The sequence below is a fragment of the Sipha flava genome, unplaced genomic scaffold, assembly GCF_003268045.1.
Source record: "Sipha flava isolate LNK unplaced genomic scaffold, YSA_version1 311_pilon_pilon, whole genome shotgun sequence".
In the NCBI taxonomy this organism is placed as follows: domain Eukaryota; kingdom Metazoa; phylum Arthropoda; class Insecta; order Hemiptera; family Aphididae; genus Sipha; species Sipha flava.
This window is the reverse complement of record NW_020272991.1, coordinates 1-26,136: the sequence shown is the minus strand read 5'-3', so window position 1 is coordinate 26,136 and position 26,136 is coordinate 1. Positions and strand designations below refer to the sequence as shown.

Below are 26,136 nucleotides of genomic sequence, written 5' to 3'. Positions count from 1 at the left end.
ATGGTAGTACTACTTTTTGTAGTAACTTTAATCTGTGTAATATAATAATGAATCAATATATCACAATAATATAATGAGGCGGTGTTATACGTGCGATTATAATAATTGCTGTACAGTTAAAAAAACACTATTTAGATACAGAAGACTGATAAGTTCACGCGTATACGTTATAGGCTCTCATCAATTAATAATATTATAATAATTTCGATTTTCAGTCATTAAAAGTCATAATAGAACATTTTTATCTAAACATGCCTATGTGTGGATGGTAAGATTCTACATAGGTAAAGAATACTTCATCGTTAATATTTGTATTCAATTAATGCAAGAAAAAAATCAAAAATTTGCTAACGCTTATAAGTGGGTAATTTTTTACATTTTTTACATTTACCAATGAATACATCAAAAAATTGAGAAAAACAAAGAAAAATTGCAAAAAAAATTGAGTTCGATACTTAATCTCTCTTCGCCAATTATTTTGTCATGCACTATTTTTGTTTTGCAAAATTTAAAATATTATCAGTTCAACCTACCTCATAAAAAACTTTGTTTCTACTACTATATCAACCATATTTAAAAATATAAACCAATCCACTGTTTTCACTCAGAATTGTTTTTTCAATAGCAATAGCATATTGGTTTCATGTTTAAAATATCATTACAATAATAGATAGCATACATTTATCTCGATATTTCACTCGACCCAGAAGTTTCCCTCTTTTTTAAATTAAAATTAAAACCAATTTAATAACAATAACACTTATTAAAATAGGTAAAGATCTAAAAAAAAATACGAATTTACATTTAAATCCGACCGTGAATTATTATCGATGGTAAAATATAATTGTTTTGTACGCTAATTATTAATTTAGTTTTATTTTCCTTTTGAAAATTCACTTATTTTTAATGTTAATAGTGTCACCAACAATGGTTGGTACTTCAACAGTAACTTTTCAAAAAAATATAATAATGTATTAGAAAATCATATTGACGGTTTCTTCATTCGGAGCAATCGTCCCACCCAGAAAGCCAATTTATCAGTAACAGTGACGTACGCCCCTGGTCAGTAACCGGGTTCGAACCAACTCTGCCGACTGTGCATTTGAACATATTCCACTCACGATACCGGCAGTGGTGTATTGGAGGGTTTACGCGGGTATACGCCATATACCCGGATCCCTATTTTTGAATTTATGCGTATACCTTTAAGAAAATTCGTCTATCATGGATATACGCTAACTAATCATTCGTACATAATATATATACGTAAGCTTCTAATTTTTCATCACCATAAGGCATACATTATACCAGGTGCATACACAAAGAAATGTTTTGGGAGGGGTTTTACGTTGTACATTTTTATAATAATATAATCTATATATCAATTTTACTATGTATATAAAAACAAATTTAACATCATTTTCCTGAATTTCGGGAGGGGTTTGAACCCCTAAGCCCCCCCCCTGTCTACGCGCCTGCATTATACAACAATAGTATAGAATTTATTGTTATTATATACTATAGCCACTATCCAAAAATAGCTTCGTGCCCGCATAACTTCGATTAAATTTCCCCCGACTTCAGGTATTTGCGGAGACGGTCGGAAACTGCCGAGCGTTTACATACTGTAATATCAGAATTTAAACAATACCGGTGGACGCGTTCGATATTGTATTGTCGATCGGATATTAAAAATTTTAAAATACATCAACAGTCAAAAAGTTCTGTTTATAAATTTATCATAATATTAACAGATCTGTCTACGATGTTTTGGATAGATTGTGATTATTAATTATTATATTGTTGTCAGTTTGTCACTTAGTCAGTATTTATTCGTCACATGTTTTTGTAAATTATTTTTTAATTAATACTAAAATATTATTACACATAATAAAACATTAGGTTTCATGAAAATAAATATTAACATAAATATTATGTTTCATATATGATAAATATCTATGAGTTAATTAAAGATAAGTTTAAAATTTAGAATTTCATAGCAGGTGTGAATCCAAGGGGACTAAGGGGGCGCGCGCCCACTTCAAATCCCCAAAAATACTTTTGTTGAAATGTATACCCCCCATCTTAGGAAAAAAGTCTGGCAGAGGTATATCCTACGTCTCCATCATATTATGTAATTTTGAGCTTAGGTAGGTAGAACATTTTTTTAAGGGGTTTAACCCCCTCCCCTACCACCAATAAACGCTTATGTGCTGAGCGTATACCCTAGAAAAAAATTATGAATACACCACTGCGATACGGTCAAAAAGCGTTCCTATACAATAAAAAAATATTAATTCTATTTTTACAAGATATTTTTATTTATTTATTTGAACAAAACTTAGAATGCATTTCAGTTACAATTCTAAAATATTTTATTATGTATGCTCGTATAAATGCTCGTATGGATTAATAAAAATAAAATTTATAATAACAATTAATAATATAATACACTAAATGTTATTGACTTTAAATCATATTTAAACAAATAAAAATTAAGAAAAGCTATATCCCATAACACTCTCTTAATTATGTTTACTCCCTGATACCATAAATTAAATATACATATTTAATTTATAAACAATTGCCCATGTTGATAATATTATTAGGACACGTTGTACATTATACCCATATATATATATATATATATATATATACACTCAAACATAACTACTGTATAAATGCTTATTGCTCGATACGTATGTTAGTTTTTTCGATTTTCTTTATCACCTTCGTGCCATCACGTGAATAATTTATGATTTCCTTACTACTGTACACGTTTCACCCATGTGTAATTTTTTTTTTCAATCGCGTTAAAGACGATTGGTAACCAAAAACTACAAGTACAGCATTTGGATTATTACAAAAGTTATCAATTATAAATTTGTCTAATTTGTCTATTTAATATGTTTGTTCAAGAGATTGTTTTTGTACTCAGACCATGTACTTATAATACTTCAGACAAAATATTGCAGATGTACAATTTTGTATAAGTGAAATAAAAATATTTTCCAATCAATTGAGTGTAATGAGAATCAAGGGCGTACCTAAGGGAAGAGTTTTCGGGTTCGGACCCCCCCCCATTTTTATGTACTTTTTTATGAATTTCTATGTACTCAACGATTTAATAGTAAATAGTATATAGTGTATTTTAATTTCCCATTATCAGATAAAATAAAAATTTTGGACCCCTCCCCCATAAAAAATTTCTGGGTATGCTCCTGATGGAAAACGAGGAAACTGTGTCAATATGTTGTAAATAAACGAAAAAATAGAAAAATCTACTTAACTTATAAAGTGATACAGCTAAATAAGTTTGAAATTATTATAATAAACAAATTAATCAAAATATTGTTTATTTATACATTAATTAATTATTTTAAGTTTTGTCTCCCCTTATCCAGAAACCAAGCTTCGCCACTAACTTTGAGAATTATGAAGTCATTGGTCCTATTGGAAGCGCTGGAATATCTATATCTGGAATAATCTATATCTGATCGGTAATTAAACACTGGTTTCAGACTCAAAGCGTTACGTTGCTGTTGTACAAGTCTTTAAGAACATTCTGGTGTGTTCTCTTGTGATTAGCCAAGAAAACCTTCAGCAAACTGTCAGGTATAACAATAAAAAATTTGGTTCAGTAGTTTTCTCGGTAAGCACAGTCGTAGAAAACTCCTTATATATATTATGTTTCTGTAAACACTTTTTAGAGCAATAAAACTGTATACTATAAATAATTTTGTAATAAATTAGCAGTTTCAAATTATATTAAAAATATAAGACAAAGTAAGATTGAATATTATAAGCTTTGCGTACAAACTTATATCAAATAGAAGTATAGGAAAAAATTATCTGTTTAGTTATGTTTTCTAATAAAATAATGATTGAATAAAAATTATTTTCACATTACCTATATTAAAAGAATATCAGAAATAAAAAAAAAAATATGAAAATTGTTTATAATAAGTTGTATACTCAGGTTTCAAGTCTCATTAAAATAATCATGTTAACATTATAAACGTATCATATTTTTAATTATTTAACTTTATATTGTAACAGCAAAATATTGAATTAACATCAATTTATACTTTAATTTCTAGTAATTTGGATTTTTTTCAAATAATAAATTGATAATAAAATGAAAATAATACTGTTATCAATCAAAAACTGTAAGTTTAATTAAAATAATAGACCTATAGCTTGACGAAATATGAATCATCCTCATTAGTAATTTGACATATAAGTAAATAAACGTAATTAAGTGAAGACGCCATTATTCCAGAAAAAAATTATGGACCTCAGAATACAATTAAAATTAGTTTAGAATGATAATATTCATAAACAAGTCATGTATTAACGGACAGTATATTATTTTTTTTAATAATAAAATAACAAATAAAATTATACAAAACACAATTCGATAATTTAATAAAATAAAAATGTAAATATAACTCAAGCTATTTTTTTAAGATATGTAAATATTTTGCAATAAATCAAGTATGTATATAGGTATGAGCCATCCATGTACAGTTTTAAAAATATTTTTAATGATTAAATAACTTATAAACTAACAGTGTACTTCATTTGGCATAGGTTTATTGTCCAATACAGCAATGATATTATTAGCGGTGATTAAAGCCATTTCTATCCGAGTTTCAATGGAAGCACTTCCAATGTGAGGTAATAGCACTATAAACATTAAACATATTATATATATATGTTTTACTTACATGTTATACTTTAAATGTTATATATTATACTCACCAACATTGTCCATTTTCATCAAAGGATTATCAAGTGGTAATGGCTCAGGTGTCATTACATCAAGACCTGCTCCTCCAATCCTTTTTTCTTGTAATGCTTTTATCAATTCATCTTGGTCGATAAGCCCTGGTAAGCCATAACAATGATTTGCAATTAATTTATAGTAAAACCTAATGTTAATGCATTTAAAACATTTTTAACTGACCTCCACGACCAATGTTCACCAATATGGCATGAGATTTCATTTTAGCAAGGCGTTCTCCATTTATTATAAATTTTGTGTCTTCATTTAAAGCAATGGCTAATATTATGAAATCACTTTTTTCAACAAGTTCGTCGACTGTAACTAATTTCCCTCCAAGTGCTTTAACTATGAAAATAATTTTACAGTATAACATTAACAGTATTTAACAATAACATTTTACCTGCAGGTTTTTCACTTCTACTAGTGTACAGCAATTGTGATATTTCAAATGTAACTAACTTTTTTGCAATTGAAGTTCCAATATTTCCACAGCCAATAATGCCAACAACAGAATTTTTAATACCTTTACCACACATCCAGGTAGGGGTCCAATTTTTCCATCCACCTCTAAAAAGAAATTCAAAAATAATTTTGTAAACCCTAACTTTATTCTTCAAGTTACGTTTTCACAGCATGGTTTGCTTCAAAAAATCTTCTTGTTGTTGATATTAACAATCCAACAGTTGTTTCTGCTACTGTTTCAGTTAAAACATCTGGTGTATATCCCAAGCGAATACCATTAGTTTTCATTACAGGTAAATTTACATGATCGTATCCAACAGACATGGTTCCAATAACTTTTAAACTTGGTCCTACAGCGTTAATAAATATACATTATTATTTTTTTATTCACCGGATTATATTCTCTTACAAAAAATTTAAGAATTACTTTTACTTTATTAGGCACCCTACATTTTGAAATTTTTATTTTTGTCTTTTGTATTTTTCAATAATGAATATGATGGCGCAAAAAAAAATTGGAGCTGATTGTTAGTTTTGTGGTTATAGTCATTTAAAGTTGATACTGTTGTTTGAATAGCTTATGTTCGATAATCTTTCAAAATTATACCAAGGAACAATGGGTAACATGCCTCTACCGCAGTTGTGCCCTACCAGTGGCCCGCAGTAACTAGCAGTGGCGGACTGAAGGGGTCAAGTTTAACGCAGCTGCGTCAACTTTTTATTGGGGATGGTACCACCCGGCACCCCGTGCTAGTGGCGATGGCGTAGAGTTACATGCTAACTTTTTATAAGTATATAATATATACTAGAATTTTACAGCATATTCAACTAATTTGGTATTGACGATACGTATTGTAAATTGTAATGTATTATTATAACCTAAACAGTATCTACATCTAAACAGGACCTAATACATAATTGTAGAAAGTATAATATTATTTGTATCATAATACGAGTAAATTTGGAAACCGAGAGGTGGAGGATAGCCCCATGGTTTTGTGAGGTTTGACATTAGATTCAAGGCCGTACCTGTGGGGGTTCAACCTTCTCCCCACCCGAAATTATCTAGCATTCAACACAAACTTAAAAATTTAACATCAGTTTTTTTTTAATTTAATATTTTAGGTTTTTAAAGTATCTTCCTCCCATTCCCTGAAAATTTGTTCTGGGTACTGCCTTAATAAGGGGGTGGTGGTATATATTTAAATATGAAATTGCGTCATTTAAAATTTAAGTTCAGTCCGCCACTAGTAACTAGTAAGTATAAATCACAAATTAAATGTATTATATAAAATTTATTTATTTCCTTTCGAGAACTAAAAATATTTCTGGTTAACTATTTCGATTACGTTCTATAAAATAACTAGTTTTAGTTCCGTTTTTGTTTTCGTTTGTATACATTTTTCAATAAAACCGGTTAATAATAAAAACTGTTTTAACGGGTTTCAAGTCCTGTTTTTAACTCTCCGAGCGAGCGAGTAACCGCCCGGTCTCGAGATGCACTCAAAATCCTTTTTTTTGCGATCTACTTGATGTGGTGTTGCCTAGCAAATCGAGGGATATTTTCGTTTTTAACTGTCCGAGGGAGCGCAGCGAGCGAGTAATCACGTCGCGTTTTTATGTGTTATGTACATGGGTATATAAAACAAAGTCGGGTAAAAAAAAAATTCCAAAATTTAGGATGCCCCGTAAAGCAGAAATTTTCCGAAATTTATTTTAATAAAGTAATACAATGTCTAAACATGTTAACAGATATTACATAACTGATAATTAGAAAATAAAATTGCTGCATTGGACTAATTACTAAATCTACTTATTATTTTAATGTAAATGATCAATTTTTTGATAGAATATACATATTTTTTATTCAAATGAAAGGGATATTAAATACATGCATTACAATTTGGAAATTAATTTTTCCAATAAAATCACTTTGTTTAATGTTGATACATTATTTACCTGCAGCTTTCATAACTTCTTCATTAATCATGATTGATGGACAACAGAATATCCCAAAGAATCCCGGTATTTTTTTTAACATCTCTTCTTTTGTTGATTGAATAGACTCGCATATTTCAACTTCAAACCTAATAAAAACCATGAAAAATAAAAAGTAGTAAAATTCAAGAATGTACGTTTTGAAAGCTTACCGTTTACGAAGTAAATTAATTGCGACTTCTGGGACGCCTTTCATTGCAATGAATACCTTCGGTTTCGACATGACGGTAATTAAAATTCTTTACGGTTGATTCAAACTTGAGCTGCACAAGATTAATATTCTTAACGTTAAAGGAAAAATGTAAAGGAAATTGAAACTGTGTAAGTTATATTTTATTATTATGTAGCAATAACACTAAAATATAAAACAACAATGACATCTGAACTTTGAAGATATCAGTAAAAGATATGAAGGTTGTAATACAGGTTGCATAACTGGTAACAGCCTTCGCAGAATTTAGTCTTAACAGTTATTTTACACCATACCATAGATTATAAATATACATGTATATTTAATCTATGACCATACCTATTTCCTTCTTATCTACGATTCCATTCAGGAAACAATTAGAATATTGATAACTGAACAGTTATGATCCACAGACTTCTATACTAAGTTATATAAGTTAGTTATTACTAAGTTCCATACTAGCATAGAAGTCTATGTTATGATCACGGATATAGATAATATGGTTGCGGAACGGCCTATACTAAACAACACAATACGTCGACCCGGAATGTTATTGAAAAGTCACGTGACTAAAATGACGAGCCTAAGGCACCATCTATGGTAATAAACACTGGCCATGGCTATACATATTATAATGCAGAGTATATAATATAAGTTAACCACGACTATATATAATACAGACATATAAATTATACTATATTATAATTTAAGTATATAATCCAGTGGTGTACGAAGGGGAGGCTTACGGGCTAAAGACCAAATTGGTATATATCAATATGACTAATTGTTGCGTGAAATATCCACATGAAGTTTCAAAAACAACACACAGAATATGGACAGGTTTCACATCCAGCTACAGATTTCGTAAATGTAAAAACAAGAGGTTATTTAACACACCCTAATCATCACGTTTACTTAATTATAAAATCATTTGAATTGTGTTTCGAGAAGTATGCGGATTATTCGTATATAGGAACATAAATATTATTTTTTATTACTATATTTTACTTCTGTATAATTATTGAAAAACAATAAATAGGTAGGTATGACAGAAATACAGAATAATATATTTATAAATGTAGTCATACAATTTATCACCTAGAGCGCGCTGTGTGCTGGTGTGAAAGCCAATATACGTTTAAGTTCCATATTTTCACGGTTCGTTCCGCAACCATATTATTTATAAACCTATATATTATGTGACTACGCAGGACGCGACAATTTCATTTGTATGACGACACTTACGGCTTGCGAACTATTGTACGTGTACTTCCAAATGTATACTATAGTAAATAAACACGTACACTTATTAGTCAAGTGTTTTACTTATTATTGTAGTATTCGGCACATGCTGTGAAGTTGTGATAAGTCTTTAGCGTTTACGCATACACAAGGTGTTTTACTTATTAATTTTTAATAATAAGCGTCTTCGTATACGTACACATACAAAGTTTATTTAAAGTGTTTTACTTATTATTTTCGAATATTAATGCGTCATCGTATACGTACCCCAGTTTATGTACGGTTCTTTCTAGACATTTAAGTGTATTAAAATAAAATTTTTTACATTCTTACAAATTAATAAAAAAATAATTAATATGGTTGTCGAATAATTGAACATAAATGGCACACTGATGCCCCACACTATCATTCCAATTATTAGTGACGGAGCTTGCCTGTTTAGGGCAATATCTTTTGTGTTATATGACATTTAAGATAAGGCCCAAAAAGTGCGTAAAAAAAAAGTAACCTATGTGATAAATCACTGGGAAGATTATTCAATAATGTCACATGATAGTGATGGAAATAATTATCGTAGTTCTGCTAACTACTTTACTGATATGTTAAAATTTAATACTTATAGAGATTTATGTGAGCTGGTGGCAGCCGGACAATTATTTTCGGTATTTATTGAGGTGTACCTCAATGGTGAATTGTATGAAAAATTTGGTTCAGAAAGGAACCCCGTAAAGAGATTTCGTTTTAGTTCTGTGCAAAACCTATCGAATAGGCATTTTGATGTTTATTTACCATATGAAGATGAATTGACTATATCTGTATGTGACTAGTTTGATAACATACCCAACTCACAAAAGCTTTACGAGCTTTAAAGAGATTTACAAATAATATCAGAAAAAAACAGCTTATACAATCTGCTACTAAATAAAAAATAACTAAAAAATAAAGAAGTTCATAAAGTAGCAGCAGCCAAATATAAAAAAAAAAAAAAAAAAAAATCCAGAAGTAAATAGAGCACAAGTTCATAGATATGAACAAAATAATCCAGGAGGCCGATCAGAAAGGCGAAGCCTTCCATAGAAAATAAAAGCTTTTTCCGGCATGACATATGAATCGGAAATAGCTTATGAAACGGATAAAACTGTATCTTTGGGTACTATGAGTCATAAATGCGTATACTGCAATGCTCTTAAATGCAGAGAGGCGCCTGGAATGTGTTGTAGTGCTGGTAAAGTACAACTTCCATATTTTTTACCTCTTCCTGAACCTCTTTACAGTTTGATTATGGGGTTCCATCCTGATCACAAAAATTTCATTGACCGTATTAGAAAATACAATAACTGCTTCCAAATGACATATTTTGGAGCGAAACAAATTATCGAAGATGGATTTATGCTCACATTCAAAGTGAAAGGTCAGGTGTATCATTTAATTGGTAGTTTGCAAGCTTGTCTGACTTGGCCGGGAATAAAAAGAGATCAAGCTTTGGGTAGAGTATATACCATTCACCCTAATAATACCGAGTGTTACTATCTTCGCCTTTTACTTCATGAAATCCGAGGTCCTACATCTTTTTTGAAATTGAAAACTGTTAACGGCACAATTCAACCTACTTATCAGGCAGCGTGTAAGGCTCTAGGCTTACTGGAAGACGAAAGGTACTGGGATACAACTATGGAAGAAGCTATGCTTTGTGGTTCTCCATTTAAATTACGGGAACTTTTTGCATTTATGTTGATATTTTGTCAATTGTCAGATGCTTTAAGTTTTTGGGAAAAATACAAGGACAGTCTTTCAGAAGATATATGGCATCGAGTGGAGTTGGATATACAACACGAGAATGTGAATTCAGTTATTAATGAAGTATACAATAAATGCTTAGTTACTCTTGAAGATACAGTTCTATCTCTGGGAGGTAAATTTTTGTAAACATTATGGTTTACCTCAGCCATCAAGATGTGAAGCAGTCTTACAAAATAAAGATTACCTTCGAGAGATCAATTATGATTCAAATATTTTGGCACAGTATATAAATTTTAATGAACATTTACTAAATAATGAACAGTCCTATGTATATGACAAAATATTAGAGGACATTGAAAAGATCACTGGCCAAACATTATTCTTAGATGCACCTGGAGGCACTGGTAAAACATTTGTCATAAATATTTTATTAGCCAGAGTACGAAAAGATCATGGAATAGCTTTGGCTATAGCTTCTTCAGGCATCGCTGCTACATTACTAGAAGGAGGTAAAACAGCTCATTCTGTATTTAAATTACCATTAAACCTAACGAGAATGTGCAATATTTCCAAACAGAGTAATATAGCACAAGTTCTAAAAGACTGTAAGTTAATAGTTTGGGATAAATGCACAATGGTCCATAAATGTGACTTTGAAGCTCTTAATAGAACATTAAAAGATATAAGAAGATATAATAGTTTGATGGGTGGAGTCACTGTGCTACTAGCAGGAGATTTTCGGCAAACATTACTCGTTATACCTAGGGGTACAAGGGCTGATGAAGTAAAGTTATGTCTAAAAGCTTCGTATTTGTGGCCACATATCCAGAAAGTTGCACTTCATAAAAATATGAGGGTTCATGTGAAAGGAGACACATCTGCTGGTATTTTCACTGAAATGTTACTTAAAATAGGAGACGGAAATTTCCCTTCATTGGAAGGTGAGATCACTATTCCCTCAAATTTGTGTATAGTTGTTAGCTCTTTATCAGAACTAACTTCCAGAATTTACCCGGATATAATAAATATCAAGATGAAACCCACCGAATGGTTGTGCATGCAAGCCATCTTAACTCCAAAGAACGACAAGGCAGCCGAAATCAATGAAATTCTACTAAAGTTATTTAATGAAAAAGCTGTTGAATATAAATCTTTTGATTTGGTGATCCAATCGGATGATGCTGTCCATTACCCTTTAGAATTTCTTAATACTCTGTATCCTTCTGGTCTTCTATCACATAAACTTGTCCTTAAAATTGGAGCACCTGTAATGTTACTAAGAAATCTTAACCCACCTAAATTGTGTAATGGAACTAGATTGTAAGTTAAAGCTCTGCATAAAAATGTAATAGAAGCTATAGTTATCACTGGGTGTGCTAGGGGAAATATAGTTTTAATCCCGAGACTAATGTTAATTTCAACTGATTATCCCTTTGAGTTTAAAAGAATACAATTCCCACTCAAAGTTTGCTTCGCTATGACTATTAATAAGTCTCAAAGACAATCATTGAGCATGGCAGGGATTGATTTGAGAGAATTATGTTTTTCACATGGACAGTTATATGTCGCATGTTCTAGAGTTAGCTCTGCCAGTAGTTTGGTTATTTTAGCCCCAAAAGGCAGTACCAAAAATACTGTTTATAAAGAGGTATTGAAATGAACAAAATATGTCAATATAAATATTGGTGGGTTTCTATAACACCATAATGCATATAATGTTACAATAATAATAAGAAGTAAAAATAGTAATAATATGAATAATACTAATAATAGTAATAATAATTATAATAATACGTAAAAAATTTTTTTCAATTACAAAAAGTTATAATTTTTTGGGTATATTTTATTTCAACATTTCATCGATTAGAATTGTATCTTACAATTTTTCTTCAAAATATTAAAATAAAGTAATTTTTTGCTGACTTCTGATTGTTACAATACATGGGCAACCTAGGATAAACTTATCTAAAAGCAGCCTGAAATAAATATAAAAACTGATAAAATAAAAGTTATAGTAGGTTACCCAAAAAAACTGTACACGGGCGAAGCCGGGTTATTCAGCTAGTTATACTATATAACATAAAAATTATAGAATGTAATATGGAATACTCATATAATTTTTTTAAGATTGTGCATCGGATTTGAATAGAACAATTGAAAGGTTTAAATGTTATCAACACATAACGCAAGGGGAGTTCAAAATTCCAAATAAAACTATCTCAAAAAGTACAATGTAAAATAATGTTTATTTACCAAATGTCAAAATTGCAAGTTCTAGATGGTCAGTACTTACTTGTACACTTGCACTTCTTATAGATTTGCCAGGTTCCGTCCTTACAATTAACGTAGATCTTTAAAAATATAATATAGAAAACAGTCAGTACTGTATTTAATATATAATATTATGTTCAGTGCATAGTCAGAGGGGAAATCCAAAATAACTAAAAAGTTAACTAAAATAAATAAAATATAACTGTTCGCGTGCCGAATAGAGTAATTTATCGTTATATGTGGTCGGAGTTTCAACGTTTTTAGTTCGCATAGAAAAACTTCAATTGCACCTGATATACTAACAGTGAAATATTTATTGGTCGGTAGACGGATCACGAAAACAAGATATTCGTTCGGTTCAGGGTCAACGCAGACGGCGAGGATGATTTATACTCTAACTGATCAACCGGTTGTTTTGCTTACGCTCAAAGTAATTACTATAAAAATATAGAGTAATCACAGACAATAATATTTTTATTAGTTTCTGTCATGATTTAAGATATGGTCCCCGTTCACGAAGCAGTAGATAATAACATGGCAGCATGACCACATCGGACGAAGTGAAGAGAACATAGTGTGACGATCACACTGCACAAAAGCTTTTTTTCTTAATCGAATTTTGATCGCGGGGAATTCGAGGTTCGTACCAGGGGCGTATTTGGACTTACTTCTGGGGGGGGGGGGTGACTCAAATTTTTTTTCTTTAATTCAGGCTCAAAATTTACAAGTACAATTTTTGGTAATATTTATATCAGGTGAATCCTTAATATTTGTGGTTTTTTTTTTTTTTTTAATCTAATGCCAGATCCACTTAGAATGTTCTTTTTTAATACCTATCTATGTTTTAAAAGTTTTGCTTTTGTTTTATCTAATTTTTCACTTAGTATGGACTGGTCTTCAATCAAAATAATATGTATTATTTATGGTTATGGGACATATAAACGTTATAAGCAATTGAGCGTTTAACGCTATAAATAATATAAACGTTAAAAAAAATTCTCGTTTACCGTTATTGACAATTAAAACGTTATGAAAAATGTAGCGTTCTGCGTTATTTAAATTATTGTAAAATTTGAAACGTTTTCAAATGTAGTACTATAAAATAAATCATAATTTTTGTTTCTTAATAAAATACCCATTACTTATATAAAAATTGTCTTGGTTTAAAAATTCTTGGAGGGGGGGCAATTGCCTCCATCGCCATCCTTCAAATACGTAATTGGTTCGTACAAGAGTCTTAAATGACTACGAATAGCTTTAATTATTTGTTTGTTGGAGTGGAAGAGGGTGGAAAGAGACTGAGTTTTCTATGATATTTATAGTACATAAATATGAAAATCGTCAAGGCAATGATGATTTAAATATATAAAAAGTTATTTTACGTAGTAATCAAGTTGTAAAACGATTCAAGCAGTTCTAAGAAAAATTGATTTTCAAGCCCCAAGTACCTCTTTTCGTGCTAAAGAAACTTAAGTTAAAGGATTATTTGAACTATTTAACTTACCTATTTTATTATTATATTTCATTCAGACTTCATCTGTTTGTATCAATAAATGGAATTGCTGTCTCTTTCTCTCTCTCTCTCTCTCTCTTTATATATGTACAAGTTTATATTTTATTATTACTGATCAACAAGAAACAAGAGTGGTATATGATTCATATAAAACATTTTTTTTTCTAAATAACTAATAATTGATCATTCTTTCGATTTTTCAGAGTATTCGTATAATGCCTATTACTGAAATCGAAGGTGAAAGCTGACAAGTTAAAAACTAAAACGCATTTTCCATAAGTAAATGTCTTAATTTAAATAAATTCAACTCGAGTACGCTCGTATTAATAAATATTAGTAATATTATTACAACGTAGAATTCAGAAGAAGTAGAATAACTAAAATGCAGCTATTAGATATTACCATTAACTACGGAGTATTTGAGCATATAGACTACCGAGTGTGTATAATTTGTATACTTTATAACATTATTATATGCGTAATATATACATAGTAGTCAGTGATTGAGTGGTGTAATACCTGAATTAGTTTACTCAACTATAATTGTACATTGGTGCGGAACACAAAAATAATACTTTAATAACCTTGCATAATAACAATGGCAAATTTTAAAAAGTGAATTTTAAAACATTTAAATGTATGCGTATTTATTTAAAAATAAAAATGCGTAAGTATGGATAAGTTGGTACATTTTTTTCCCGTGTAGTCGATATTATTATACGGAAAAGTAACTGCATCATGAGTTATGAATGTTATGAGATCAAAGGTGATTATAACTAGATGTAACTGATGTATTATATTTATAAAATGTGTAATGTGGGGCAGAGAAATATAGATGTTAGCAAATATTGTATAAAAGACAGTTAAATATTTGCCACAACTGAAAAATATCGTTTATACGTATTATTACGCAAGTGGTGATGTATGATGGCTGTTTAATATATATTTGTTGACTTATTCTTCTGTCTCAAAGTCCATATAGTTCATACCGTATCATAGGCGTGCGCAAACCTCTTTTTCAGGGTATGCAAAAGGCTGCCACTGTCTTCCCCCCCTCTAAACTGAAAGTTAATTTAAGCGTTCGAAATTCTGGTCTTAATAAATATTTAATTTAAAATTTAAATTTTTTTTCTTAAAAAAAGTGACTGAATAGTCATTTCTTAATCGTTATAACTGTCTTAATAATTAAAATTTAAAATAAATTACGAAAAAAAAAATTAAATACATAACACTTGAAATGGTTTAAGTAATACGCTTAAATACGTAAATAAATAAAAACGTAATTATATACTTAAATGAAAAACAACATAAATTTGATAAATAATCAAAATAAATCATAAAACGATTCTGCGTACAGTTAAATTCTTAATAACACCAATAATGTTTTCACGATTTTAATTTATAGCCATTTCTTGTTCTGTAGTTGATAGCTATTTAATCTCGCTTGAATTATTGTACTTCTTAATTTCATTAACACATTAAATCATTATTATAGCATATGATTTGTGTTTCAAAAATAAATTAAACTGTCTAGGACTGAATATAAAAATATAATAAAAATCATAATGTAATACAAAATCACATAATATATACGGAAGACCAAATATGTCATAATTTTTATTTATTTTTTGTAATTTTAGAAAGAAGGCTCTATGTTTAGAGTATGCAGTAGCATACCCTTCATACTCTCTACGCACGCCTATGTACTGTATACAATATTTATTATTATATATGTGCAATGTGCGTGTTAATTATATATCATAATAACTTATCTGATAGATACAGGTGTAATAAAATTATATTGTAATTCTTATTGAGACTTTATGTATAATTTCGGAGAATTTATAATTTATTATTTATGGCAATTTAGCCTTTAGTTAAAGGAATCAACAGTATCTATCACATTAGTCATTAATGATTACCCTATTCTAAATGAAAAAAAATACTTAAAAAAAAATCGTGCTTAGTAAGTCTTATAAGATTCACCGAATATTTATCAGATGAATCTTATTAAACTTTTTACGAATAACCTATATAAGTGGAAAATATGGTATATGTAATTACATTTCTTGGTATAATAGCAATATTTTTTATAACTGGATATTATACAACAGTATTATTAATACAGATCAACAGTATTGTAAAAGATACTTTATAGGTATTCAAATAAAAATATAGATACCTGTTTTCAAAAGTATTTGAATACTTGATAAAAAAAGCATTCAAGTACAAATCCAGATACTTCAAAAAAGTATTCATAAACACTTTCAAATACTTAAAAAAATTGATATCGTTGTTTACTTTATAATTATAAAAAAAATGTAAAATAATTTTAAAAATCTTTTAATACTTACTTATAAATTTGAAGTTTGACAAAATGATATTTCCAAAAAAATATGAAAATTAAATTGTTGGGAAATTGGGAATACCGTCAACATAAGATCAAATATATCTTGTATGGAAGATATCAATAATTGGGTTTCAGAATTTGGGGAGTTGAATTTAAGTAATTGGAACTATCGCTCCAGTATTCCGAATGGCCAACGAATTGTTTGCTCGTAAGTTATTTTACAGTTATTATAAATAACAAATATTATCATAAGTACTTATTAAAATGAATTAATATATTTATTTAGTAAAAAATTTGTATGTCAACATAGTAATTTTAAATAACCTAATACAAATAACAAAAGATTATCCAAAAATGCGAATTTTCTACCTAAAATTGATATAACAATAAAACTTAATACTACTGCAACTAAAAAAAAGATCCATTTATAAAGGTAGTATAAGCAATATATATATATATACTTATGTTTTTATGCAGATATGTAAATTAATTTGACAGACATTGACTTTAGATAGTCTTGAATTGTCAATTGGGAAGGTGACCAAAACAACAATTTATATGTTTGTAGTGTTTATTGTAGCACTTATAAATTATAATGTACATTTCAGCAAGAACTCAGCTGACTACTCATTTAATGCTATGATCAAAGTTCAACCAACGTCAATTGCGAGGTCTGCAAAAGTTGCTAAAGGAAGTAAATGATTATTAGCCGGTCGACCTCCATTAGGAGAAAAGACTACAGTGAAAAAAAAAAGAAACCTAGGATTGAACATAAACTTAACCAAACAAATGCTTAAAGCCATGGACCTTTTTAAAGTTTTAATATTGAATATTTATACATTTTACACTTTTAATATACTCGTATGTATATTTTTTTATAGACAGAAGACTTGAATTTTTAATTCATATTTTATAATATTTTTTTTTCAGTTACTCAAAGGATAAATATTTTAACTAATATTAATTTTATTTTTTTTTAAATTTTACACATTTAACAGTAGTAAAAAATTTTAATTTATATTTTATAATTTTATTTTTTTGAATTTTACAGACCGAACAGTAGTACAACATTTTTTAAAGGTACTACAGGATAAATATTTTAACTATGATAATTATGTATATATTTTAGATTCTGAACGAAGTGATATTGATTTTACAAAGATGTATTTTTTTTTTTTTTGATTTTTGCAGACTGATTAGTAATACAACATATATAAGTTATATTATTATATGAATAACAATTATTTCTATTATTTTTTGTTTTTAGTTACCATAAACATATATTGTTTGAAACAATGTTTTATCCTGAAATAAAAATCTAATATTATTTTAAAATTAGTATCTTTATTTGGTAGATAAATTTATATATTAGATAATATATTACCTTTAAACCTTAAGGGTTTTATAATACATAACAGGATTTATTATTTTATATTTTTATTATGTATTAATTATTTAATATTTTAATAAATTATCGATAGTCATGTTATTGTTACAATTAACTATAATAGTCAATAGAATGAGTAGGTGTAATAATTTATAAAACCAAATCAATTTCTAAAATTAATAGATAATATAATCATATTATAATAATTGAAGCGGTAACCATGTTGTAGATTACATTATGATCCATGACCGTCATCATGAAAGATAGTATAATTTTACCGTCACCACTACAATATGTATGTGCCATGTGGAGTATTTATGTAATTAATTATTGCCCTATGCTATTAATATATTTATTTTCATAATAATAAATAATAATAGTATAATAAAATAATTTATTTTCGTTTTATTAGTTGATTTTGTTATTATATTTTTTTTCGTTTAAAAACATTTTCCATCACTTATTTTTGCTAAACTCAGCTATATTAGAGTTAATGAATATACATTTTTAGGTTTTTTTGGGCTATCCAAGTAGTTTGTACAGAATAAATGTGCTATAAAAAGAAAAAAATTATATAAGAAACCAGATTTCAATGAAAAATTAACATTTAATAATGGAAAGTTATTTATAATTACATTATAACAAAATTATTATCAGCATTAGATGTCACATTTAAATATTGAAACAAAACATAAAAATGTTCAATATACGAGTTATTATCATTTTATATATAAGTTACAATAAATTAATTTAAAAACAGGGATTTCATAAAAAATACTTTATATCCTTAAAAGGTAACATGTTCTGATATTTGGCAATCACAGATCTAAATTATTATATACTCATAGAATTTTTTACAATATAATTTTTAAAAGAATTACCTTAATCATAATGCAAGACAAATTAATATTAAAATTATAATATCGAAGGAAGAAAATAAGGTTGAAATAAAAAAAGACTGTTTGTTTGAAAAACAACACTTAGGTATATTTTGGAGTTTTTTTTGCATTGATTACCAAGGCAATTAATATTAGTTCTTCTTTCCAGCTAAAATGATACCATCATACTATAAAAAAAAAAAGAAAAATTAATTTTGCTGAACTAATTATTGCAAAGGAGATATATACTTTAGTTTGGAACCACTTCATAGCGTCTTCCTTGTTAAGTCTATGTTGGTAACCAACTTTGCCTTGTTTCCTTCGCCTGTGAGCTACATTGAAACCTATAAAATAAATTAGGTATGATAATTGCACAATTCTGTATTTATTCCGAACATATAATAATATACAATAATTTAAGATACAATTAGTCATTGATCTAACAAATATAACAAAAAAATGAACAATAAAGAATAATTTATAACCCAATCAAAGAAAATTAAATATTAGAAACAACGTTACTAAAATAAAAAACAATATTCTGAATTTAAAGTTTTATCAAAACTACAATTTTAAAGGCGAAGATGTACAGTTGCCATGCATCCCAATAATTCAAACAGATATGCCTTTTAAACTCAAATGTTTGCAGTGTATGATGCTATTTGCCTTTACAATGATCATCAACAAACACAAGGACAATCACTACAAGCGTGTGGATTGAATTATGAAAATATATGCTTCTCACATGAACAGCTGTATGTGGCATGCTTACATGTCGGAAAACTTTTTGATTTATTTGTCAACATACCAGAAGAACAAAGAATATTGTGTATCACATATATGATATTGCACATCAATAAATATCATTCAATTGAATACATGAATTATCGGACCTTACTTGATAAAACGAATTAAGTTATTAAATTTAATATTGTTGTAAGATTATTACATAGTATATTTAAACTGTTGTTGATCTATATGTATAAAAATATATTACTAGCATAATCACAAATAATGAATTTAACACACAGTTTGAGACATATATGAGGTAGGATTTTAAACGGGCTACGAAGTGCACGGGAGGTTAAGGTAGTAAATAAAAGCTTTAAATTATATTTAGGTACAAATATATTCATAGATCTTAGCATATTCAACTATTTTTTTAATTACTAAAATCAAAATAAAATAAACATACACTACAAAAATAAATTATATAATGGATGAAGAAGTATTACTCCAGTTAATAATTATAAGCAGATGCAACAATGGAATTTGCTGAACGTTAATATAATCATTTTCTCAAATCATCATCTATTATGATCATTATAAAATAAATAGTGAATATTTAAACGGAAAACAGCTAATAATATACAGTACATAAATGCCAGAAAAATATAATTGGCATTGAATTTAACCAACTTAATTCATAGAAATAAAATATGATTATGAATATACAGAATAACAAAAATTAAAACATAAACCTACTATTATATTTTATTTAAAAATGTTTACCTTGACGTCCTAAAACGACGAAGAAGTCCAAACCATAAATACCAATACTGGGATCGTATTTAATACCCAAATCAATATGTTCTTGGATACCAAAACCGAAATTTCCAGTGTCTGAGAAGTTTTCTCGTCTTAATTCATATTCACGTACCTGGATGAGAATAAACATTTGATACAATATAATTGATAAATAAATATATATGTATTATAAACAAAATGAACCTTTAATCCACGTTCTAAGATTTCTTCAGCCTTAGCACCACGGACTGTGCAGTGGACAGCAATTTTTTCATTTCTTCTAATACTGAAAGATCTGACAGTATAACGAGCCTTGGAGAACACTGGCTGTTGACCAGTCAACTGTTCCAATACCTGAAAAATAATGATATTTATAATAATTGTTTTCACGGAAAAAATAAAAAAAACCATAAAAAACATACCTTGGCAGCACGGGTAAGCTTGTCACCAGATTCACCAACACAAATATTCAAACATAATTTACGAATTCTCAATTCACGCATGCGATTTTTTGCCTTTTCTGAAGATTTGGCTTTGTCGCCGCCTTTCTGCAACAGAGAAAAATATAGACATTATTAAATGTTATTCAAAACAAAACGAATTCCTAGGGCCTACTAAGTGATTTATAGGCACGAAGAAGATACAATTGTTTATAGTATAATTATGTATTCTTAATGAGTATTACGCCTCAGTAAAGCGTGAGGGTATATTGCAATATAAGAATCTTGATAATTTGGCACCGATTTACGAGGCTCAGAGCAGTATAGTAGCTCTCTCAACGAATTAAATACGGTGCACTGGGACTGCTGGGCTATAGGTAGGTGCCCGGCCGAGTCGAAAAGATCTTTTCAGATGAAATTCCGGCAGAGGGCCTTTGAACGTTGACGGGAAACCAAAAGCCGAACGTTAAGGAACGACCAGATGACGGATCGTCACGGATTTAAACTCACCTTCGAGTCTTCGACGACCATGATTGATTCCCTTGAGCACTGTTATAACGGGTACGGAATCGCAACACGAAAGAACAGAATGGAATAGCACTGTTGTAGAGGCGGGGTAGTGGAGACTTGTTTTGGTAAATGTAACCTCAAACATTTCATGGAACGTAAAGCGCGAATTATCTTGTTACGGCACATGTTGATATGATAGTGCAGCATGTCCGTTTTCATATCTTTAGGCGGGATGATTCGAAAACGGAGTGTGGATATACATAGAGTTTTTGAATTTTCCTTTCCGTAAAATCATAGTCGGACATTTGGTTGAATTTTTGGGTCGGCTATAAAAATTCTAAGTAAAATAATCCGCAGGTGCATCGTCCCCATTCCCCCTTCCCATGCACAAGTAAAACTTATTACTATTAAAAATATTGGTACGTTTAAATTGTATTAAAAAAACACTAAATAACATATATTTAAAGTATCATCGTTTTTTATATTTTTCGATATATCTTTTTTAATATATAGTATTTAAAGATCACTGAACTTATCTTGAACCAACGATGTCCTTAGCCAAGTTTTTATTTTATTTTTATCATTGCACTGAAACTTCTTTCGCAAGTAGCTGAACTAATTGGTGTTTTTAATGCTAGTGTAAATAGTTTTTTATTATTTCTTATCTTACGAATTTAAAAAAACGAACAGATAATTATAAAAACAATGAATAACATTTCCAACAGTCTCGATTTTAGGAGGACTAAGCTCCCCCTACCCCCGATGTCAACCTATGCGTAAAACTATAATCTCGTCTTAAGTATTTAAAAATAAACAACTATTGAATTACTAAAATGCATAAAAAACCAAGTTATCTCGGACCTACATTTTTCTAATTTTGTTCATTAAATACAATACTCATAGAACTTATGTTATATTATGAATACATTTATTTACTAATGCTGTATTGCTAATTTATTATAGAAACTTTATTTTGTTATTAAAAATTGTATAACAATGTGAAGTTACTGTATCTACAATATAACATAGTTTTAAAACTAATCCTTTACATACTGAGCTACTAATACTAGCTAAAAGTAACTATAATACTGTCTCTCTATATTTTAAGGTCAATTTAGTATATCATATTCTAGCAGGTAAAATGAAAATTGATTTAAAGCCTAGAATATGTTTGAAATGTTATATTATTATTTTATTAAATATTTTTAAAAATAAATCAATATTGCAATAACATTAAAAAAATTAACTAAAAACTTACAATCTTATTTATTTAGTAGGAAGTGTCAGATAGATCTATAGTTTTAATGTTACAATTTTTTTATATTTATAAACATTAATTATACTTCTTAAATTATTTTAATAATCAAACTAAGTATTCACATCATGTGGGAAATCATTAAATTGTAAAACCTTATTTTAATACAGTGAAAATTTCCTTATCTGTGTAACCAATAAATAAAACTTAATATAATTAGATTAAAATGTGAAACAATTTACAATTATAAAACAGAGAAAAAATATTACAAATAAATCAATATTTAATAAACAGTATATTATTAATTCAAACCAATAAAAATTAAAATTAAATTATATTATATTAGTGTTAAATAAATATTACTATTTAGGAAATAAAAGAACATAATAATTTAATTCAAAAAATGAAATATATTTACAGTTAATAGAAAGAATTATACAACATATTTTTCAAATCTAAATATTTCATGAACTTGTGGTTGGCTTTTTTATTATTTTTAATTCTTCTTTGACATGTTTTGGTATTTTAATTCTTTTCCTTTTACGTTTTATTTTATTTTCTACTTTTGGTACATTGTCTTCATTGTTCTTTTTTTTTTTTGGTTTACATGAGAGTGGATTTGGACCTTTAGCTCTTTTAAATATCCCAGGATAATCTTTAAATTCATCACTGCTAACTAGTCCTGTTGTTATTGAACTCTTTAGATTGGTCAATGTATTTGTTTCATATTCTGTTAAACTAAATCTAAAAATAAACGAATACATAAAAGTTATAACATTAGGAATATTTATATGTGGGATCAGTAGGAATAACGTTAGATGAATGTTAACCTTAGGCTCAATATATTACAACGCAACAACAAATTACAAAACACTTAAAAACAAATAAAATATATAACAACTATAACACTCTTCATAATAACTCATTGGGCGTCACAATATCATTGCCCTCTCCAGACAGGTTATCACACCGCCTTGGATTGGCCTGACCAACCCCAGTGTTACCATCCCACATATATATATATAAATTGTCATAATATTATATTATACCTACCTAGATTGTCTTTTTTTGTGAGCAAGTTCTATGGAAGTTGGAGAAGGTGCTTTTAGTAGGACATTTAAACCATTAAAATACATAACTGGAATAGCTGGGATATTGTATAAGATATTTTGGAGAGACTTATCTTGAGAAGCAATAATGTATCTGTAAAAATGAAATTTGTTTGTTAATTATAAGATAACTTTATAAAACAGATTTAGATAAACTATGTATAATTTGTATATTTAATGTGACTTATTGTTTTTCATAGTAAACAGGAATCAAATTAATGAGAAGAAGTAATTTTTAGTTATTTTTTTTTTTTTTAATTTATTATAATTCCATAAAAATGTACTGTTTATACCTAACTTGATATACATAAATTGATTTCTTTACAAAAGTTAGAAAATTTAATACTTTTAACTGAATATTTTTTTTGATAAATAATTTTAATAAAACATAGATTATGAAAAAAATGAAGATTTTTAAATGACTATAAATATAAATATAAATTATGATTCTAATGTTGTGATATATATTTTTAATATACTCTTAAATGACAGTTAAAATTAGATGTATTCTATACTTAAAAAAAAATGTTATGTATATTAGATAGGTACAAGTTTTGGAAACAGTACAAATTATCCATGAAAAAATTACAATGGGTCATTAAATTATTCTACTCTAAAAAAGTTTTGTATTTATCAATATTTAATTTATAATTTGCAATTAGACTAAATAAGATTTTCATTTAATATTAGTTACAAGTTTTATCTTAAATAGTTTCCATACTATATCAATCAAATTTAATATTTATTTTTCACCTTGTTTTCATATTATCTTTTGTCATAGAAATCAAGCAGTTTGCACCGGATATAGGTTTCTTTTCGTGTCCACATTTATGTATGCCAAAATTCTTTACAATATGCATGGCTGGTCTAACTGCAGCGCCTAAAAATAGAATTAAACTTGAATTAATAAGAAAAAAATTAACATAATATGCATCTAACCTAGGGCTTCGGTTTCAAGTACAACACACTGTGTAGTTAGAAACTTCACTTCACCACCCAAGTATTTTGGAATGTTATCACGTAATTGCACTCTGTTCTGTGGATAATTGTAAAAAAAAATAATAATAATTAGAGCTAACAATTGGCAAGATTACAGGGAATATTGTTAAAACTAAATCTATATGAGATTGTATAGTTACTTGTGCCGAAGCCATGCAAAATGTGCCATCGACAAGTACTTGAAAAGGTTTTCGGAAACCAAAGTTGATACAGTAAAAATTAATGTTACGTTCAGCTTTTTGGTGGCGCTTGAGCCGCATGTTATCGAATTATTTTGAAGCGAATAGGTAATGAATTTCGAATCGTCAAAAGAGCATAATATTATTATTATAGTATGAACTTTAGCAAAATAATACTATTCGGAGGACAAATTCGGATGCACATGTGCGAAACTGTTATCAATTATTTATGATAACAGTGAAATAATAGCAGGAGCGTCTAAACCATAGATAATAGAAGAATGGATAGGCCATTACAACTTATCACACGGGAATAAATATTTATTTTGAGGTTACAAGGGGTCTTATCAATTATCAAAATGTCAAATTGTTAATTTAAATAATTAATAACTATAATAGGTGTTTTTTATATTCAGTTCTTTTCGTTATTCATCATATTTTATATTTAATGTTAATTTTTAATATTAATATTGAATAACAAAATCATACTTATATTTACTTATAATTTATAATTAAAATGATATTACCTATGTCGAATCTTAAATAAATATATAAATCACAATTTGGATCCATAAGTCGGTATAATGACAATATTTAATACACATTATTTACTCATGACTAAAATGAATAAGCTTTGTTAATTTAGCTCGGGTACGTTTTTCCTTAATATTGTTATCATTTATTTTTCTAATTTCGTGAAAAATACGAATATCAACATATTTATTGATTATTAAATTTATTAAATTATCTCTGTGCATATGCTATTTTGAACTCAAATTAATGTCATCCAAATCATCAGACTGTATATTAAAATTTAAAACATCCTTATTCAGTTAAATTTTTTCATCATGGTCGTTATGTTCATATCGTTCATGGATAGATATTTTATTTGCTTTTGAATCATCAAATGATGCTTGACAGACATGTCAAAATTATTTATTCGCGTTTATGTTCTCTGTTTCATTTTGTTTTTAATATTCAAAATTGAAGGACATATTTAAAATTAGTCTAACTACTTGTCATGTTTTTGTTGATATAAGTAATTTCACAAAAAGGGTACTGTATCACTACATGTAGGTACGTATAAGTACTGACAATACTGTACATAATATGTATTCATGTTATAAAATATAATAAAACAAATGAAAGAAAGTATTTAGATGATGAAATTTATCCTTTATTATTAAAGTACTTGATTGATAATTGATTAATAATAAAACCATGAAAACTAGATATTTATCTATATATATTACCTAGTCTTCATGATTAAAACAATGAGCTTATTGATAATAAATTA

The 26,136-nt window shown here is 28.1% G+C and overlaps 5 protein-coding genes across 5 annotated transcripts; 2 read left to right on the top strand and 3 right to left on the bottom strand.

Moving 5' to 3' along the window:
• Positions 1–4,429: 4,429 nt before the first annotated feature.
• LOC112686490 (glyoxylate reductase/hydroxypyruvate reductase-like) lies at positions 4,430–13,166 on the bottom strand. Its single transcript, XM_025558766.1, has 9 exons — positions 12,996–13,166; positions 12,715–12,772; positions 7,402–7,512; positions 7,211–7,338; positions 5,412–5,601; positions 5,190–5,356; positions 4,970–5,134; positions 4,765–4,890; positions 4,430–4,689 (listed from the first exon to the last, which is right to left on the bottom strand). Exons 3-9 carry the CDS (start codon positions 7,470–7,472, stop codon positions 4,568–4,570), a joined length of 969 nt encoding a protein of 322 aa, XP_025414551.1. The 5' UTR covers positions 7,473–7,512; positions 12,715–12,772; positions 12,996–13,166; the 3' UTR covers positions 4,430–4,567.
• LOC112686493 lies at positions 9,780–11,745 on the top strand. Its single transcript, XM_025558770.1, has 2 exons — positions 9,780–10,593; positions 10,646–11,745. Exons 1-2 carry the CDS (start codon positions 9,780–9,782, stop codon positions 11,743–11,745), a joined length of 1,914 nt encoding a protein of 637 aa, XP_025414555.1.
• On the top strand, positions 11,822–12,103 carry LOC112686491 (ATP-dependent DNA helicase pif1-like). The gene has a single exon (XM_025558767.1). It carries the CDS (start codon positions 11,830–11,832, stop codon positions 12,079–12,081), a length of 252 nt encoding a protein of 83 aa, XP_025414552.1. The 5' UTR covers positions 11,822–11,829; the 3' UTR covers positions 12,082–12,103.
• Positions 13,167–18,903: 5,737 nt separating the features above from the next.
• On the bottom strand, positions 18,904–21,405 carry LOC112686495 (60S ribosomal protein L11). Its single transcript, XM_025558772.1, has 6 exons — positions 21,298–21,405; positions 20,770–20,895; positions 20,552–20,701; positions 20,333–20,480; positions 19,070–19,164; positions 18,904–19,008 (listed from the first exon to the last, which is right to left on the bottom strand). The coding sequence occupies exons 1-6, from the start codon at positions 21,316–21,318 to the stop codon at positions 18,973–18,975; spliced, it is 576 nt and encodes a 191-aa protein (XP_025414557.1). The 5' UTR covers positions 21,319–21,405; the 3' UTR covers positions 18,904–18,972.
• Positions 21,406–22,942: 1,537 nt separating this feature from the next.
• On the bottom strand, positions 22,943–25,070 carry LOC112686494 (rRNA-processing protein UTP23 homolog). Its single transcript, XM_025558771.1, has 5 exons — positions 24,801–25,070; positions 24,601–24,697; positions 24,415–24,541; positions 23,606–23,755; positions 22,943–23,296 (listed from the first exon to the last, which is right to left on the bottom strand). The coding sequence occupies exons 1-5, from the start codon at positions 24,918–24,920 to the stop codon at positions 23,017–23,019; spliced, it is 774 nt and encodes a 257-aa protein (XP_025414556.1). The 5' UTR covers positions 24,921–25,070; the 3' UTR covers positions 22,943–23,016.
• Between the last annotated feature and the right edge of the window lie 1,066 nt (positions 25,071–26,136).

Bases quoted from the DNA above. Each gene is read 5' to 3' on its own strand.
- LOC112686494 (XM_025558771.1), bottom strand. From the start codon at position 24,920: ATGCGGCTCAAGCGCCACCAAAAAGCTGAACGTAACATTAATTTTTAC. The intron at 23,756-24,414 runs GTGAAAAATAAA...TCATTTTTACAG, and splicing joins AAAGATAATATGAAAACAAG to ATACATTATTGCTTCTCAAG. The intron at 23,297-23,605 runs GTAGGTATAATA...GTTTATTTTTAG, and splicing joins CACAAAAAAAGACAATCTAG to ATTTAGTTTAACAGAATATG.
- LOC112686491 (XM_025558767.1), top strand. From the start codon at position 11,830: ATGTTAATTTCAACTGATTATCCCTTTGAGTTTAAAAGAATACAATTC.
- LOC112686490 (XM_025558766.1), bottom strand. From the start codon at position 7,472: ATGTCGAAACCGAAGGTATTCATTGCAATGAAAGGCGTCCCAGAAGTC. The intron at 5,602-7,210 runs GTAAATAATGTA...TTAACGCTGTAG, and splicing joins AGAAGTTATGAAAGCTGCAG to GACCAAGTTTAAAAGTTATT. The intron at 5,357-5,411 runs GTAACTTGAAGA...ATTTCTTTTTAG, and splicing joins GCAAACCATGCTGTGAAAAC to AGGTGGATGGAAAAATTGGA.
- LOC112686493 (XM_025558770.1), top strand. From the start codon at position 9,780: ATGACATATGAATCGGAAATAGCTTATGAAACGGATAAAACTGTATCT. The intron at 10,594-10,645 runs GTAAATTTTTGT...GATGTGAAGCAG, and splicing joins TACAGTTCTATCTCTGGGAG to TCTTACAAAATAAAGATTAC.
- LOC112686495 (XM_025558772.1), bottom strand. From the start codon at position 21,318: ATGGTCGTCGAAGACTCGAAG. The intron at 20,481-20,551 runs GTTCATTTTGTT...ATTCTCATCCAG, and splicing joins TCTTAGAACGTGGATTAAAG to GTACGTGAATATGAATTAAG. The intron at 19,009-19,069 runs GTATATATCTCC...TTTTTTTTATAG, and splicing joins TGAAGTGGTTCCAAACTAAA to TATGATGGTATCATTTTAGC.